Consider the following 16,097-nt stretch of genomic DNA (forward strand, 5'->3'; position numbering starts at 1 on the left):
TCTTCAGCATTTTTGGCCAGGATTTCAACTGCGATATTTGGACCATCCAATCCCAGGATTTATTAAAATGCGCATTTCATCTCTTTTTGCTGAGCAGTCGCAGCTGTGGAGGCATTGCCCAGCAAACATGTTGGGCACAGCCTCACACCTGCCCGCCGCCCTTTCAGGATTTACAGTTTTTCAATCCCCGGATTGTAAAAAAATAAATAAAAAAACACTGCATGTACTTGTGTACACACACACACACACACACACACACACACACACACACACACACACACACACACACACACACACACACACACACACACACACACACACACACACACACACACACACACACACATAACATGTATATTGTGCAAATTAAATGCACTGTCTGGAACCTGATCCCTAAAGGAAGAGGTGGGGCCCATTGAGAATTTTCGCTGTAACCCTGTGGGCAAGTCGAACAGTCCATCTGAGGTATTGTTTAAAATAAATTTGATAAAAAAGTTCAGCTGAGGGGGGGGTGTTTAAATACTCAGACCCCCCCTCTCCCAACGCACACGCACACACGGATATGGGTTCTACACACTTTTTATGCCACGTAAGAGTCAATGTGTGTGTCTTATCGATATTAGGCCCGCATTATACTTTCATACAGGAAGGTGATACAAAATTAGTTTATTTCCCATACACAATTAAGGCTTAAAAATATACACGAGTTAGATAAATAATACTGTAACTCTTTTCACTGACAGCATTTGATATGAGATTGAAACGTCAAAGTCCAAAACCTTTATTTAACTATAAATTTCTGTACAACCTTTAGTTTATGTTTAGAACACAAGTAGCAAACACGTTATTTTATCTGTATTGTATTATTACAGCTTTGTTAGCTTAAAAAGATTAAGGCGACTTTCAAGGCAGGTGGCTCCTGAGGCGTAACGTATTTCTTTCAGCATTCCGCTCCATTCTTTCTTGTCATCTTCAAACCTGAGGAGTGAACAAATAAAAGGATTTGGGGTATGATAATGTTCTGCAAATGGGAATTGTCACTTAAACAGGAGTCAGCCATTATGTGGGCGTAATATTCTAGAATGTGGCTTATCAGGGTCCTGACTGAGGACACTACGAGGCACGGCGATAATAGTGTGTCTGCTGCACACAATGGCCGATGGTCGCTCCCGGTTGGTCATGATCCCCTCCATTTTCTGTGCTTTTACAGACAAGGAAGCAGATCATTAATGAGGGCCCCCGCATCGCCATCGGCAAGTGCGTAATGCTGACACCTGGCCGGGTCCCAGCTGCCACAGGGGCCCTCATTAACGATTCACATGTACATGCACAGACGACTGAGGGGGTTGTTTACGACCTGTGGGAACACGCATCGGCCATTGGGATCACCAAGTGTGTATTGGCCATTACAGTCTGATGGTCCCTTGGTTGGAGCGAACAACCTTGTTCGCGCCAACCAAGGTTCAAGCTTTTTCACCATCATAGGAAACAGACAAGAATATGCAATCCATAAAATCAGCGGAACTTACTTCCAGACATCCGTGACCTCTGATGGTGCGAACTCCTGTGATTCCAGCTGAACCATTGCAAATCCCCCAATAGCGTACAGTGACCCTGCTAAACTGACCATGTTGATGGAGCTTCTTTCCTGAGGGAATTCCTGTAATGTTTCCCATCTGAAAATGAATAAGAAAAAAAACATTTATAGCATTTAGGAGATGTAGATATTTTAGAACTAAAAATTAATTATTAAGTAACATTAATATTACATTTGTCTTATAACAACATGTTTTCTCTAGGTGTTAATTACTTCCGTGGATTCTTCAGGCATCACTGTCCTGGTATAAATGTAATGGGTAGCTGACAATTGCCACTCAGGGGGTGATTCAATTGTTTATTGGGTGCCCATAATTGCATTTCCCCATCACTTTAGATGGGGCGGTATGAAATTGTTAGGGTGCCAATGTATTATTGCACTGATCAAGGATAGAAGTACAGAATTTACCACGTAAATGGCTCAACTTGACTAAAGTACTGTGTGGGATACAAAAGTACAGTTTAAGCACCCAAAATGGTGCCCATTTTTGGGTGCGGGGGAGTGCGATAACAACTGAATCACCCATAGCTCAGTTTTCATTCCATATAATTATATTTGTTGTTAAAAAAAAAAAAATACAGCAACCTCCCCGCTCACACAAGTTCTTAATCATTTCAAAATGATTGCATTTGGTTGGACTCAATGGGGCAGATGTATTAAGCTTTAACAAGAGATAAATGCAAGTGTGATAAGGAGAGATAAACGTCCAGCCAATCACCTGCTAACTGCCATGTTACAGGCTGTGTTTGAAATAAGTCAGTAAGGAGCTGATTGGCTGAAAAAGATATCTCCTTTATAGGGTAACATTACAGGTCAATGTATGCTTGGCAATTTTTACACCTCTTGACGAATACACTTGGCACGCAAAGGGTTAATATATGGTGGCTCAAACCAGTATGTCGCTCTCAGTCCTATGGGTCTGATTTATTAAGCCTGGAGAAGAGATAAACTGGAGATAAAGTCAGGGTTGCCGACTCTCCCAGAATGTCAATGAGACTCCCGGAATTATGGTACTTCTCACGGACTCCCGGAAGAGGGCCCCTTTCTCCCGCAGCTCCGCTTCATGTTACCGCATTGGCTAATGCGCATGTGCCAGATATCATCGATGACGCCGCACCATCACGTTGGCGACATCATCGCCGTTATCTGGCACATGCGCAGTAGCCGTCGCGGAAGTGAAGCTGAGCGGCGGGAAAAAGCGAGACCAGCACTCACCTGTCTGTGCCCGAGCAGCCCTTCCCCAGGAGCTGTGCCAGCACACACCCGACAGCCAGCTGCACAGCGCAGGCAGCCAGGCAGTGACTGCGCTTACCAGGACCGGGGCAGCCTGCTCTGCAGATGCCATGGCTGCTGCAGATCTCCGGGACTCCCTCCTTCAGGTATAGCAGATGAAGGCTGGATGTTGTGTGGCCTCCTCCCCTATGTCACACTGAATGGCTGCACGCCCTATCTCCCCATGTACAGCCCACCCTCTGTCACCTCACACACATTCCCCTCACTACAGTGCAGAGCAGACGTGTGCTCAGCCATCACTTACATCGGATAAGGGGGGTTATTCTGGTTGAGTCGCAAGGCTGCGAATTCGCAGCCTTGCAAATCCACCAAACCCCGCCCGGCGAATGAACACTCCCGCCCCCCCTCGCAGCGCGGGTTTGCCCGTACAGGCTGCGAATGGATGTTTAGCATAAACATCCATTTGTATGCCTGCGGGTAACCTCCCACATCTGGGCGTTCTCATATGGTAATGAGGCAGCCCCGCGCCTCTCTGCCCCCCACACGCCATCATGGGTGCGTACACTCGGCGAATCGAAAGTTCGCCGTGGGTGCACGCACCATACATCTGTACATGTGCAGAAACCCGCCTGCGCGCAGACGCGCAACATCGGGCACGCAGGACCGAACACCCCCCCAAAGTGTAAATTGTCTTAACTCATGTCTGTGTCATGATCTGGCACATGGGGGTGCGAATAGGATTATGATTTTAGGAACGATCACCCCCAGCAGAGCCCACACTCCCCGGGGACCTTCAATTAACAGCTCCCCCGACACCGACCTCAGTCAGTCACCTTCCGGACGCAGCCCCTGCCCCGTCCATCAATCAGCCAGGCTTCCCCATCCACTGTTAAAGGGCATGCATGCCCAGCTGAGCCGATTGTATAGTTACCGCAATACCACAAGGCCCGCCCCCGGCGACGCAAGGTCCGCCCCTAGCAATGCAAGACCCGCCCCATGGTGACGCAAGGCCCGCCCCCAGCTTTTACTTTTTTCCCTGAAATGATTTTTCAAAAGTAGGCAACCCTGGATAAAGTGAAAGGAGTTAAATTACCAGCCAATCAACTCCCAACTGTCATTTTCAAACACAGTTCATTGGCTGGTGCTTTATCTCCTTTCACTTTATCTACAGTTTATCTCTTCTCCAGGCTTAATACATCTGCACCTTTGATTGACATCATTTTCTGAAGATGCACCCGTACACTGACATGGACCTTGCTAACACTTACTTGTTATTGGTAATATCATAAGCTTCCACTGATGCGGTTAAACCCTCCTCTGTGACACCACCGACAATGAAGATCTTCCCCTTATGAACAGCAACACCAAACATGGAGCGGGCTGTTCTCATTGGAGGAAGGTCTTTCCAGTCTCCTTTCTTGGGATTGAATACAAACAGTCTACCAGTACATTTCCTGAATGGAGAAAAAGCAAAAAAATAAGAAATAACCTTTACAGGCATTCAAGGCACTAAACCAAAGGAACAATATATCACTTTGCTCAGAGCTGGTGCAATGTTTTTCAGCACACTTCCACCATGGTGCCTTTACACTAGGGCAACTCAGTCACCCGTGATCAATGTGGCCCCACTTATGTAGCATCAAATATGTAGGCAGAATCACATGTAGGCAGAACCAACACCAAAATAGGCGGGGTTAATACATCACTACACCTGTGTGGAAGCCATTGGTTTTAATATTTTGCCAGACAGATGGGCACCCACCTTAGATGAGTATTTGCAGCACTAAGTGCTCTGTGAACCGGAAAATGTTGTTTGTGTTGGAATAGGAGGGAGATGGGGCCTCTACTCTGGACAGGGCCAGATCTTTAAAAAACAAAAGTCACTGGCTGACAGGTGGCCTTACAGGTGCATCGGCTAATCTGGATTCTTCCCGGTAGAGCCTATGACCAATTTGCCCCTGGCTGGCCCTGACTGTGCTTTGGTCTTGTCACAACTGCTGCCAATTGTTCTTTGTCTATCTCATTAGATGCTCAAAAGTAAATATAAAACCACATAGCATAGACTGGTACAATATCAGAACTCTCCCAGGTGCAAATAAAGGTTGAAATAGTAAATCTAGATTAAGCACCAGATAAATACACACAATACCCGTATTTGACATATGCTCAGACAAAATAAACTGTTACATGCATATTAAGGTTAGCCATTTTTCTAGATCCACTCTAGTTCCTTCCATTCCATTTAAATCACAAATAAGATAACGAAGATGAAAATAATGATTATAATACCCTTTTTAAAAAAAGGTATACACTCTTTGTTACAAATTGTACCTACATTGCACTAAAAAGTCTTCACATATAACAGTCTCACAACATTGTAATAGACATCTCCGCACTAGATAACAAAGGGTATTGCGCATATAGGAGATGATGTATTATGCAGTGTAGAAAGTAGTCAAGTACAAAAGGTTCCCATAGCAACCAACCAGGTTCAAGGAAGCAGTTATCAAGTATATGCTATAAAAAGATAGAAGATAATTGGTTGCTATGGGAAACTTTTCCACTTGTCCACTACACTTTTGGGACAATTCAGACCCACTTATAGCTGGACGAAATCGTACCCATGCCCGATGGTCAGGGTTTGCGCATGCCCAAATATGCGCATGTGCAAACCCTGGGAGTGAATGGCTTTGGCAAATTTCACTCTCCAGGAGGGGCGGGAAGAGGGCGGTAGCATGAGAACGCCCAATGTTATATTGGCTTGGGGCTTGGTGTTACATGACGTCAGCGCCAGCTGGCTTACTTTTCATTGCGAACGGAGGAAAATCATTCGATCGGGAGTGACCATCAAATGATTTTTCCTTTGTGTGGCCGCATGCGAGGATGTGTTTGGGTATATTTATTAGCAAGACAATAGCTATGGACAACATATCCATTTCTGTAAACCCACACTTTTAGTAAATACACTGCTTAGTTTTGGTATAGTACTAGATCTTTCAGTCAATATTTTAAAAAGAATATATCTGGCACACTATATAGACTTTGTAACATGCTAGTACGGAAGCCTTGAAGACAGAAGCAGTCTCATCACTCTGTGGAGGATTTCCCAGAGTTCCAAGCTATGGACAGGTGCCATAAACCAAGAAATGTCAGTCAGACATCACCAGGTTGTTCCTCAGAGTGACAGTACATCTGTGCTTTCATCTCAAAATAGCAGAAACTTTAAACTGGGCAGAAGGAGAGTTAGGAGTTGCTCCATCCTAAATTTCATATCCCATATATCCCATATCTAAATACTGCTAGTTAAGGGTATGGCTACAGGTAAGTTCCTAATCTAGCTCATAATCCGGATACGTGTTCAAATGAGGCCATACTGTAACATTTATTTTTTTAACCAAACTGAAAATCACTTGATTTTCACATTGCAATGAAGACATCTATGCGGCTGCGCCCGCGACCGCGGACTCCTCCTGCAGCCCAGCCATATTTAAGGGAAATTTTATGAGTATCATCCACCCTCAGCAGCATAGGACAAGACTCAATTAACTTTGTGGAGAAACAAATGCAGGGCATTCCTCTATAAAAGGTGCGCTCACTAACATATTATCTTATAGTAGTGCAAAATAAAATAACAATTTCCTTTTGTATATGTGAATAAAGGCACATTCTTTTAACCTTCATTCAGCTGCGTCAAACTGTTTAGGGGGGTATTTATCAAAGAATGGAGAGGAAAAAAGTGGAGAGCTATAAAGCAATATCCAGTCAGCTTTTACCTCTCATTTCAGAGGATGGATTTGAAAAGTTTTACCACTTGTTGAAGAAATGTTTATTATAAAGAAAACTTTAAGAAAGCCTATATCCAGCCGGGTGTGGTATGGGGCTCTGACAGTGAGGATCCCGACAGTCAGTATCCCGATGTTAGGATCCTGACAGTCAGTATCCCGATGTTAGGATCCCGACTGCCGGTGCTCCGACAGGGGGGCGAGCGCAAAGAAGCCCCTTGCGGGCTCGCTGCACTTGCCATGCTGCAGACCCAGTGGCTCGCTACACTCAACACACGTTATATTCTGCCTCTATGGGGGTTGTGGACCCCCACAAGGGAGAATAGCCCCTGTGAGTCGGGATCCCCCCTGTTGGAACACCGGCAGTCGGGATCCCAACGTCGGGATACTGACTGTCAGGATCCCCACTGTCACCCGGCACCCATCCAGCCCACCTGCTTGTCCAGGTATAGTCATTATACCAACACAAGGGGCAATTTCAGGGCATTTTCTAAGTCATCTCACTAGATTGCTCAGAAAATGCCCCTATATCGCTCTGTGTGTAGGGGCCATAGTGAGAGCGATGCCTGGCCCTGTACGTCGCTATTGTCTGGCAATTAACATCCAGCATGCTGAATAAATCTGGTTAGAATGCCGTTCCAGAGAGTCTTCTTACATTGGCCCTGACAGATCGCTCAGCACACAGCGCTGGCACATTGCACATTGCATTGTTAAAAAGTTTAGATTAAATGTGATAATTGTAGTTCCTACACCGTTCTAGGAGGCGATAATATAGGTACGTACAAATGCACCAATATATTGACACTATATATATATATATATAAACCACTTACTTGTCATCTGTCTTGCCCCCAATACAGTAGATCAGTCCATTATGGGACACTATAGAATGTCCGTAAACCTTGAGTGGGAGTTTCTTTGCCTCGTTCCATGCCATTGCTCTGAAAGTGGATAAGGAGCGTTAACGTTTCGGAAAGATATGTAAATAGTCATTGGGCTTATAGTAACCATATGCAACGTACTTAACATCGTAACAGAACACGGTATCCAGTGTCTCTTCAGACTGCAGGTCTTTGCCAGCGATGGCATAGATACAATTATCAGCCTCACCCAGGCCAAAAAGACACCTAGATGATGGTAGAGGTGGCAGCCCAATCCATTCCCCACCAATGCTGTCCAGCTGAAATGCAGAAGATAACAGTCTTACCAATAAGTATATATTACATCTTATTAAGTACTGGTTTCTTAGCTTATTATTAATATATGAGTGTATCAGCTTAGCAGACTTTTACATTTATGATCTACATCACACATTTAGCATTAGGATCCCCATATATATATATATATATATATATATATATATATATATATATATATATATATATCCGGACAGGTGGCCGGCACGTCCACAGCTCCAACGCTTTAAGCAATGCACTGGGTGCCTTCACCAAGAATAATGTAGTATAGCGATGAAGTGCGGCACTCACAGTATAATGAAGTACACGGAAACAGCAGGTAAGTTCAGCAACGTTTCAACGTCCTTTTTTTGATGAAAATGTCCTAATAAAAGGACGTTGAAACGTTGCTGAACTTACCTGCTGTTTCCGTGTACTTCATTATACTGTGAGTGCCGCACTTCATCGCTATACTATATATATATATATATATATATATATATATATATATATATAAATATAAATAGGAGGGGATAGCAGTGGCACTCAGGACTTATAAAAACAAACGACTCGTAGCCAAGACCAGTGACGTTTCAGCCCTTCCGGGCTTTTATCAAAAACAGCTTACGTAAGCTGTTTTTGATAAAAGCCCGGAAGGGCTGAAACGTCACTGGTCTTGGCTACGAGTCGTTTGTTTTTATAAGTCCTGAGTGCCGCTGCTATTCCCTCCTGTATATGGGTTTTCGCTGTGGCGTCACCTTTGCTGAAGGCACCAGGCCCTGAGTCAGCCATTTGGAGATTGGAGTGCCAGCCTACTACGCTATAAATATAAATATAAATATATAGACTGCTTTGTGCCGGGCACACCTCCAACAGATAGTTGCTTGTCGGGTGCCTTCGTCAATGGTGCATGTAGACGGGAGAAGGACGCAGCACTCCAGACGATTTCTCAAACAGCAAAAACTTTATTGTGCTCAGCTGAGCACAATAAAGTTTTTGCTGTTTGAGAAATCGTCTGGAGTGCTGCGTCCTTCTCCCGTCTATATAAATATATACATATAAACACACACACACACACCAGTAAGGCCGCTCAAAGCTAATGTTTTGAAAGCTAGTCTGCTACCCTGTGATCGCCTCTGTGATGAGATGTAGTTTCACTTGCTGCAGACAGATGGCAGTGTTTCGGAGACACACAAACAGACACTGAACAGATGATATAGATATACACGTCTATGAGGTTAAGTAGTACTGCCACTGACTACTAGAGGCCACTCCACAGACCAAATTACTTCTTTGTGTGCTAAAAGATGTCCTAACGAAAAGTGAAAGCTATTTTTGCAGGGACACTGATCTGTTTCCAACTTGCTGGATATGGAGAGAGGGAGCTGTGACACAATAGACTGGAGTAAAAACTGTCACAGATTAAAGTGAAAGTGCATTTCAAAAGCCATCATTTTGACAGGCTTTGAGCTAATTTATCAATAAATTGGCCACACATGCTGTATGCAGGTCAAATCAGCCCTTCCCCCATAGGGGAGAGGGGGAAGGGCTGATTTGATCTGCATACAGCATGTGGCCAATTTGAGTCCTACCTCCATTTATTGTGACGGAATACTAATTATGTAAATGAGTCGTAGTGGCCACTCTAATGCTGCCCATACACTTATGCCATCAGATGCGATGGGACATCGCAATGCGATGTCCCATCGCATCTGATCGCATCAAGTGGTGCCCAGTGCAGCACCCGATGTCGCATGCCATCCTGCGATGGACATCGGGTGCTAGAAGAGGGGTGGTGTGGGGCTGTGTAGGCGGGACCGGAGCTTGTCAGCAGCGGGACTTGTCAGCAGCAGCAGTGACTTGGAAACACTGGACGGTCTGATTGGCTGAGAGGGCCGTCCAGTGTTTCCGCCACCTAAAAGCGCTACCGCTCCGGTCCCCATTACACAGCCGCCATGTCTCCCCAGCCAGGTACCAGCTCCCCGTCAGCGTTCTGGTCCCCATCCTGGCCCCGCTCCCCGAACCCGGCGCTGATTGCATTCGAGCAATCGCATGTGGTTAAAAACAACATGCGATTGCTCATGCAATTCAATAAATATTATGTGCAGCTCATAATATTTATCGATGCGACATTCAACGGCGTGCCTGCGCATCGCGTCGAATATCAGCATAAAAATGCATGCAATCATTCGATTTATGGCCGAAATCGAATGATTGCACGTGATATCTCACATATGTATGGGCAGCATTAGGCTAAAGCAGCTCCCAGGCTGACTGCCCCGCGGCAGGATCTTTTTAAAACTTTGGACACAATGGTACAAAGACACTGTGTGGTTTCATAAGAAAGGTCAGTGATTGGGTCAAGTAGCCAGTTCTGCCATTACCATCAGCATAGAGTGGCCGTGGCTACTTGGCTAAGCAGCAATGGGAGACAATATAGAGGCACACCGATTTTATAATATAGCTGGGGAGGAAGTGATGTGACCAGCGCTTTATTCAGTAAAGGGTGTAACTGAAAATACAGACAGAATCGGCAATGTCTCATAGTCACCATAGAAGAGGAACAATAATCAATCAATCATTCATTAACTACTAATCTCCACCATGGAGCCTCCATCTCTAAAATCATGTCCTCTGCCAATCAGCAACCTCTCATTCTTCATCTTTATTCGTCTTAACCCCCTTCACTATCATTAATTTTCACCATGAACTTGTCACATCATCATTCAACATTACCCCTCGCATCATCAAACTCCATTATTCCCCTCATACTGCTCCAAATATTATCTGCCTGATTGCTCCCTCATTCACCTGACCGGCGCGCTTCTCCAGAAGGGATCTGGCATACATCAGTTCCCCTCTGAGCATTTCTGTGTCAAGTGGGTACCTGCTTTTGCGTGTTCCAAGAGGAACAAGTCATTTTGTGTTAAGCAGATTTAAATTGTAGTGTTCCAGAAGGCTGAAATACACACACACAGCATCCTGATGCAGCAATCAGATGCCAATGGCAGCATTCAGCGCTGACACAACAAAATAGTGTTAGAAGAAAGGCATGGGGTCTGATATCAAAAGGATTGAAACCATACTTGTACCATTGGTATTAGGGTGTGTATGGACACACAAGGCAGACACTTTGGCTGATGCATAGTTGGCCAACATATTAAACAAAACTGGAATTGTGTGTATACTCTAGAAAGCTGCATATATGGTAAGATAAGTTGAGGTGACCACCAGTTTATTTCATTTGTTTACAAAATATGCATTTGCTATTAGGGATCCATAAAACTGAAGTCATTTTCCATATAAATGATACAAGTCATTATTTAAAAAAACATTTGCTCAAACATGCACATACCGGGCAACATAGAAAGCGCCAATCAGCAGCACTGGTGCACTTGCAAAAAAACAATTATGTGGTTTACTTGTGACAGTCATAGGCCCTTATTCTGGTTAATTCGTACAAGGACCGATGTTTTGCGAATGCGCAGCAGCATTTCTGTGAACGTGGATACACTGGGTGCGTGCAAACTCAGCTAGAAATCTGGTCGCTGAGTGCACGCTCCCAGCCTTGCGAGCAGAGGGTGGAGAGGGGCGTGGGGTGCTGGCCAAGTGTCATTACCTCATGCGTACGCCCTGCGTTCATGGGTGTTCCCATGAAACCGCTGGGTGTACATAAGCTAATGTGGTCGTGAAACACATACAGGGGGCGGACAGCTTTCTTTGCTCATATGTAAGAGTGGTCTGGACCACCCCTTACATATGCATGCGCTTTCGCCATCATTCGATGGTTGGAAACCATCAAATGATGGGGGAGGTTCCCACTGGAATGCGAATGGATGGTCATGTAAAACATCCATTAGCAAGCCTTGCAAGCGAATTCGGCATGCGAATTGGTGGTGCGGCCTAACCATTCGCAAGGCGGGGTTTGCTTCATTCGCAAGGGTGCATGCACGCATCCCAGCGAATTAACCAGAATAAGGGCCATAGTCTGCTATATGCATCTGTCCTTGACCATGTGCCAATAATAAGGCTTCCTCAGGTGTACATGTGCCTTTGATCGGTCTACACCAGCTTAAGAGAATATCCCTCCTCTCCCCATCTTGCATATCAGTGCTATTTTATGACCTTATATTGGCTTAGCAGATACATATCTATCTCATTCCTCTAGAGTCTGGACAGTCCAATAAAAAAAAAAACCTTTTGAATAAAATAAAAATAAACAGAACTGATTATGACATACCTGAAAGAAGTAGGACTGTAATGGCTGATCCTTGTTTTCCTCATCCACATACAAACCTCCGATGACATAGACGTCTTTTGATATAGTGACTATGCTGGAATGATTTCTTGGAATTTGCTCAGACAGTGCAACCAAAAAGCATTCATTTTCAATAGGATCATAGGCCACCGTAGCGGTGTCACTGACCAGGAGGACCATGTCTTTGACAAACATGCCATGCCTAGGAATGTCATTCAGATATCCAGGAAGTAAATCTTCATCTCCAACATCGCCATCTACTGCCTTATCCGTGGCTGGCTCGGGCAGTTTGCCGGCAAAGGCATCTTTAATAACCTTAATCTTTTTCTGTATTTCAGGATTTCCTTTGATCAGGTCATCCTTTTCTACATGATCCTTGAAATATTTTTCAGTCATTAAGCGAAAACGAATGCAGTCAAAGACCTCCACCAGACTCTTGACTTTGTTCTCCTTGTCTGTCCTAACCCACTTCATCACAGCCTCAAACACAGTTTCTTCTTTTTCAACATTTAAGCTATCACTGGAAATGACAGCAATCAGCTCATGAATGGCAAGCTGTAGAAAATCATCTTCATTACATATTTGGCTAAATCGATCACATACGTAATCACGTGCGGTGACGGCAAGTCGTGGACAGTCCAGGAGAAGACCCAACCTGAAGATAGCCAGGCAATTCGCTGTTGAGAGTCGTCTCTGAAGATAAGTAACACACACAGTGAAAACCGATGGGATCTGGAAACGACTGGCCAATGCAAAAATATCCTGGACATTCCCGTCATCGAGATCAATGTCAGCAGAATATAGGTATTTAAGAATGGATTCCATTACACTTGGGTCTACATTGTCTAACTCCATATTCTTTTTCTTCTCCTCGCTTTCATCAGATAAGAAGAACTCCCTGAAGAAAGGACTACAAGCAGCAAGAATCAGCCGGTGACAAGGTAGGCTTTTCTCTCCAGCTTTCAGGAAACAATCAACAAACTTATTTTCATCAAGAAGTTCTTTCAGACCATCCTGAAGAAGGGTAGATTGGTAAAGTCGGAGTTCTTCTTTTAATTCCTGAGTGGGATCCATCTCCCCTAGAACCTAGAACAGCAGAGTGAAGAGAAAGAAGGGAGAAAGGCTGTAGCTGTTGTTAGCTACCAGGTCGAGCAGCAAAAGGGCTGATCTGGGAATTCTGTCTAGCTTAAACTCTGTGCAATTTAAGCTCTCCAGCTAAATATAGGCACAGGCTCTTACAATATGGAATTCAGGTTGGCCAAATTGGAAGAGGAATTGCTCCTGCAGCTGTCACAGATTGAAAGAAACAACTGTAGATTTTGGTTACTAGGGTGGGAGAGCTTTGTAAGAAGTGTCCAATACCACAGAGAGAATGATGCATGCATGCAGAAATGCACCAGGCTGGTTTACAAGAGACTGACAGATCTGCAATTATCTGCTAAGCTCGTGGACAAAGTTGCAATCTTTCACCTTTATTTTTTTGTGGGTCAGGGAACAAAACATGAAAGAAATGCAGAACTGCAGTTACAATAGGTTTTCTTTATTCTTTAAAAGCTACATTTTATTCAAATGGTTTAAAGAAATATTGGTACTTGTGTATTATCTGGGTGCCCGATTTTTTCATTGCATGCCACTACTTAAGGCATGCGATGCGATTTTTCATTGTAAAGACCTGATTTTTAATTGTATAGTCACCCATGGGTGATTTCACACCCCACTATCCAACTACGCATGGAGTTGATGTTATATAGTGTGGCAAGCGCACCGAGCCACAAGCGTGGCGAGCGCAGTGAGCCCCACGAGGGGCCGCGGATTACTTTACATGGCAAGTGGTACACTTAGACGGTGTCCATGTTGATTGTGTCATCATTTGTGACAAAAATTTGAAAAACTCATGTCGACCTTTTGACTGTCAACCTTCCCATTGTTGACCTTTTCCATGCCGACCTATTTCAGGTGTTGATCTAAGGCCTGTTGACCTTCAGTGGTCGACCCAATGAATGTCGACCTAAATTGTGTAAACCCAATGACCCATACTCACATGGTGATGGGAGCTGGGGCAGGGGGTGGCAGCCATATTGACATTTTACTGTAAAAGGTTGTGTAATATGTAAAGTTAAAGAAATACTGGATAACAGATGAATAATACACATTTATGCTGCCCATACACTGATGCGATGGGATTCGATGCGACATCGAAGTACAATGTCCATCGAATACGATCACATTTTTGGGTGCAAAATCCAGCACCCAATGTCGCAGGCCCTCTTCCGATGGGGCAGGGGAAGGCGGTCATTTGGTCTACAGCATTATGGTCGACAGTCATTAGGTCGTTATGGGAAAAGGTCGACATGGGTCTAGGTCGACATGGGTCTAGGTCGAAAGGGTATTAGTTCGACAGGTCATTAGTTTGACAATGTCTAGGTCGACAGTCATATGATCGACATGGGGTTTTTCACTGTTTTTTGAGCCGACATGTGCCGACAGGTGGAATTTCATGCCCTACCATCCACTAGGGCGTGGTGGGATAATAAAATAGTGTACCGAGCGCAGCGAGGCACCGTTCCCGACGCATTGCGAGCGCAGCGAGGGGATGCGGTGCACTTGAAACTGTGTCCATGTTGACTGTGTTGACATTCAGGTAAAAAAAACAGTGAAAAACCCCATGTCGACCTTTTGACTGTCGACATAGTCGAACTAATGACCTGTCGAACTAATGACCTTTCGACCTAGAACCATGTCGACCTTTTCCTATGTCGACCTAGAACCATGTCGACCTAATGGCGTCAACCTAATGACTGTAGACCAAATGATCCCAACCCGCTGGCATGGGGTGGTGGAGTAGTGTATGCTAGCAGTAGCGGTGGTGGCAGATTTGTTTAAAACACTGGGCTTCCCTGTGATTGGCTGAGCTCTCTCAACCAATCACAAGGCAGCCCAGTGTTTTAAAAATTCTCCTGCCACCACTGACTCCCACCACCCACAAGCGCTACTGCTAGCGCTACACTACTCCACCGCCCCAATACGAGACGCAGGTACGCCGCCAGCGGTCCCTAGGGCCCCCTCTCCCCAAAACCCACACCACTGAATGCGTCCCCTCTGCCCCCCACCCACAGATTGTATTTGAGCGATCGCATGTGGTTAAAAACCACATGCGACTGCTCCTACAATTCGATAGATATTATGTGCAGCACATAATATCTATCGGCGCGTCATTCGACGGCGTGACCGCGCATTGCGTCGAAAAGTCCCTTAAAATGTATACAATAATTAGATTTATCGGCCAGAATTGGTCGAAATCAAATGATTGTATACAATATCTCACAAGTGTATGGGCAGCATTACACAGACCTAATAATTTATATTCATTTATGGATTAGCGTAGATGACTACATTGTGTAACGCAAGAACCACACATATTATCTCTATGCCATACTAATAATAAACCCATGAGTTAGCTGATGGCTTGGCACATCTTGCTACGTCACTGTATATCTTAAAAAGAGCAGATGAGATTAATGTCACGTATGTTGGCAGCAATAGTCACTGACAATGTTTCTATGTTTAGCTGCTTGTATACAAAGCTCCCGCACCCTCAGCAGAGAAATCACACAGGCTTCCCTGGGCAGACACTCATGGGCAACAGATCTAGGCTGACTGCAAGTCTCCAGCTCATGGTAGCTGTGCATGCTGCAACTTGTTGTTCTACCACAGCTCAAGACCTGCATGCCTTCTTAAGATGGCCATTCACTAGTGGCGATTTGGACACTTTTCATCAGATTTGGACAGATCGGGACGAGAAATTGGATGAAAAAAATTGCATGCCCATCCGATGCACTGTCCCGTGCGCATCGGGTCAGAGTTGATGACGGATTCGCAGGCGTCAGGTGCACATAGTGGCGGTTTTTAGCACTTGAGATATATCGCATACGATATATAGCCCTATTTGCCAGCCCCTGTCATACAGCCCATCAGATAAATCACATGTGATAAATAGCATGTAATAATAGTACAGGAGACAGAACTGGGCCCCCTTCCCGCCTCCAGAGCTG

General features: G+C 44.8%; 1 protein-coding gene across 1 annotated transcript; it reads right to left on the bottom strand.

Moving 5' to 3' along the window:
* Positions 1-765: 765 nt before the first annotated feature.
* KLHL41 (kelch like family member 41) lies at positions 766-13,353 on the bottom strand. Its single transcript, XM_083152061.1, has 6 exons — positions 12,028-13,353; positions 7,635-7,792; positions 7,446-7,553; positions 4,099-4,284; positions 1,530-1,676; positions 766-978 (listed from the first exon to the last, which is right to left on the bottom strand). Exons 1-6 carry the CDS (start codon positions 13,117-13,119, stop codon positions 867-869), a joined length of 1,803 nt encoding a protein of 600 aa, XP_083008187.1. The 5' UTR covers positions 13,120-13,353; the 3' UTR covers positions 766-866.
* Positions 13,354-16,097: the final 2,744 nt, after the last annotated feature.

The sequence above is a fragment of the Crinia signifera genome, chromosome 7, assembly GCF_055691185.1.
Source record: "Crinia signifera chromosome 7, ASM5569118v1, whole genome shotgun sequence".
NCBI classification, from domain to species: Eukaryota; Metazoa; Chordata; class Amphibia; order Anura; family Myobatrachidae; genus Crinia; species Crinia signifera.

Excerpts from the sequence above, each read along its gene's own strand:
- KLHL41 (XM_083152061.1), bottom strand. The coding sequence starts at position 13,119 with ATGGATCCCACTCAGGAATTAAAAGAAGAACTCCGACTTTACCAATCT. Across the intron at positions 7,793-12,027 it reads TACAGTCCTACTTCTTTCAG|CTGGACAGCATTGGTGGGGA; the intron begins GTATGTCATAAT and ends TCTGCATTTCAG. Across the intron at positions 4,285-7,445 it reads GGGGGCAAGACAGATGACAA|GAAATGTACTGGTAGACTGT; the intron begins GTAAGTGGTTTA and ends TTCTCCATTCAG.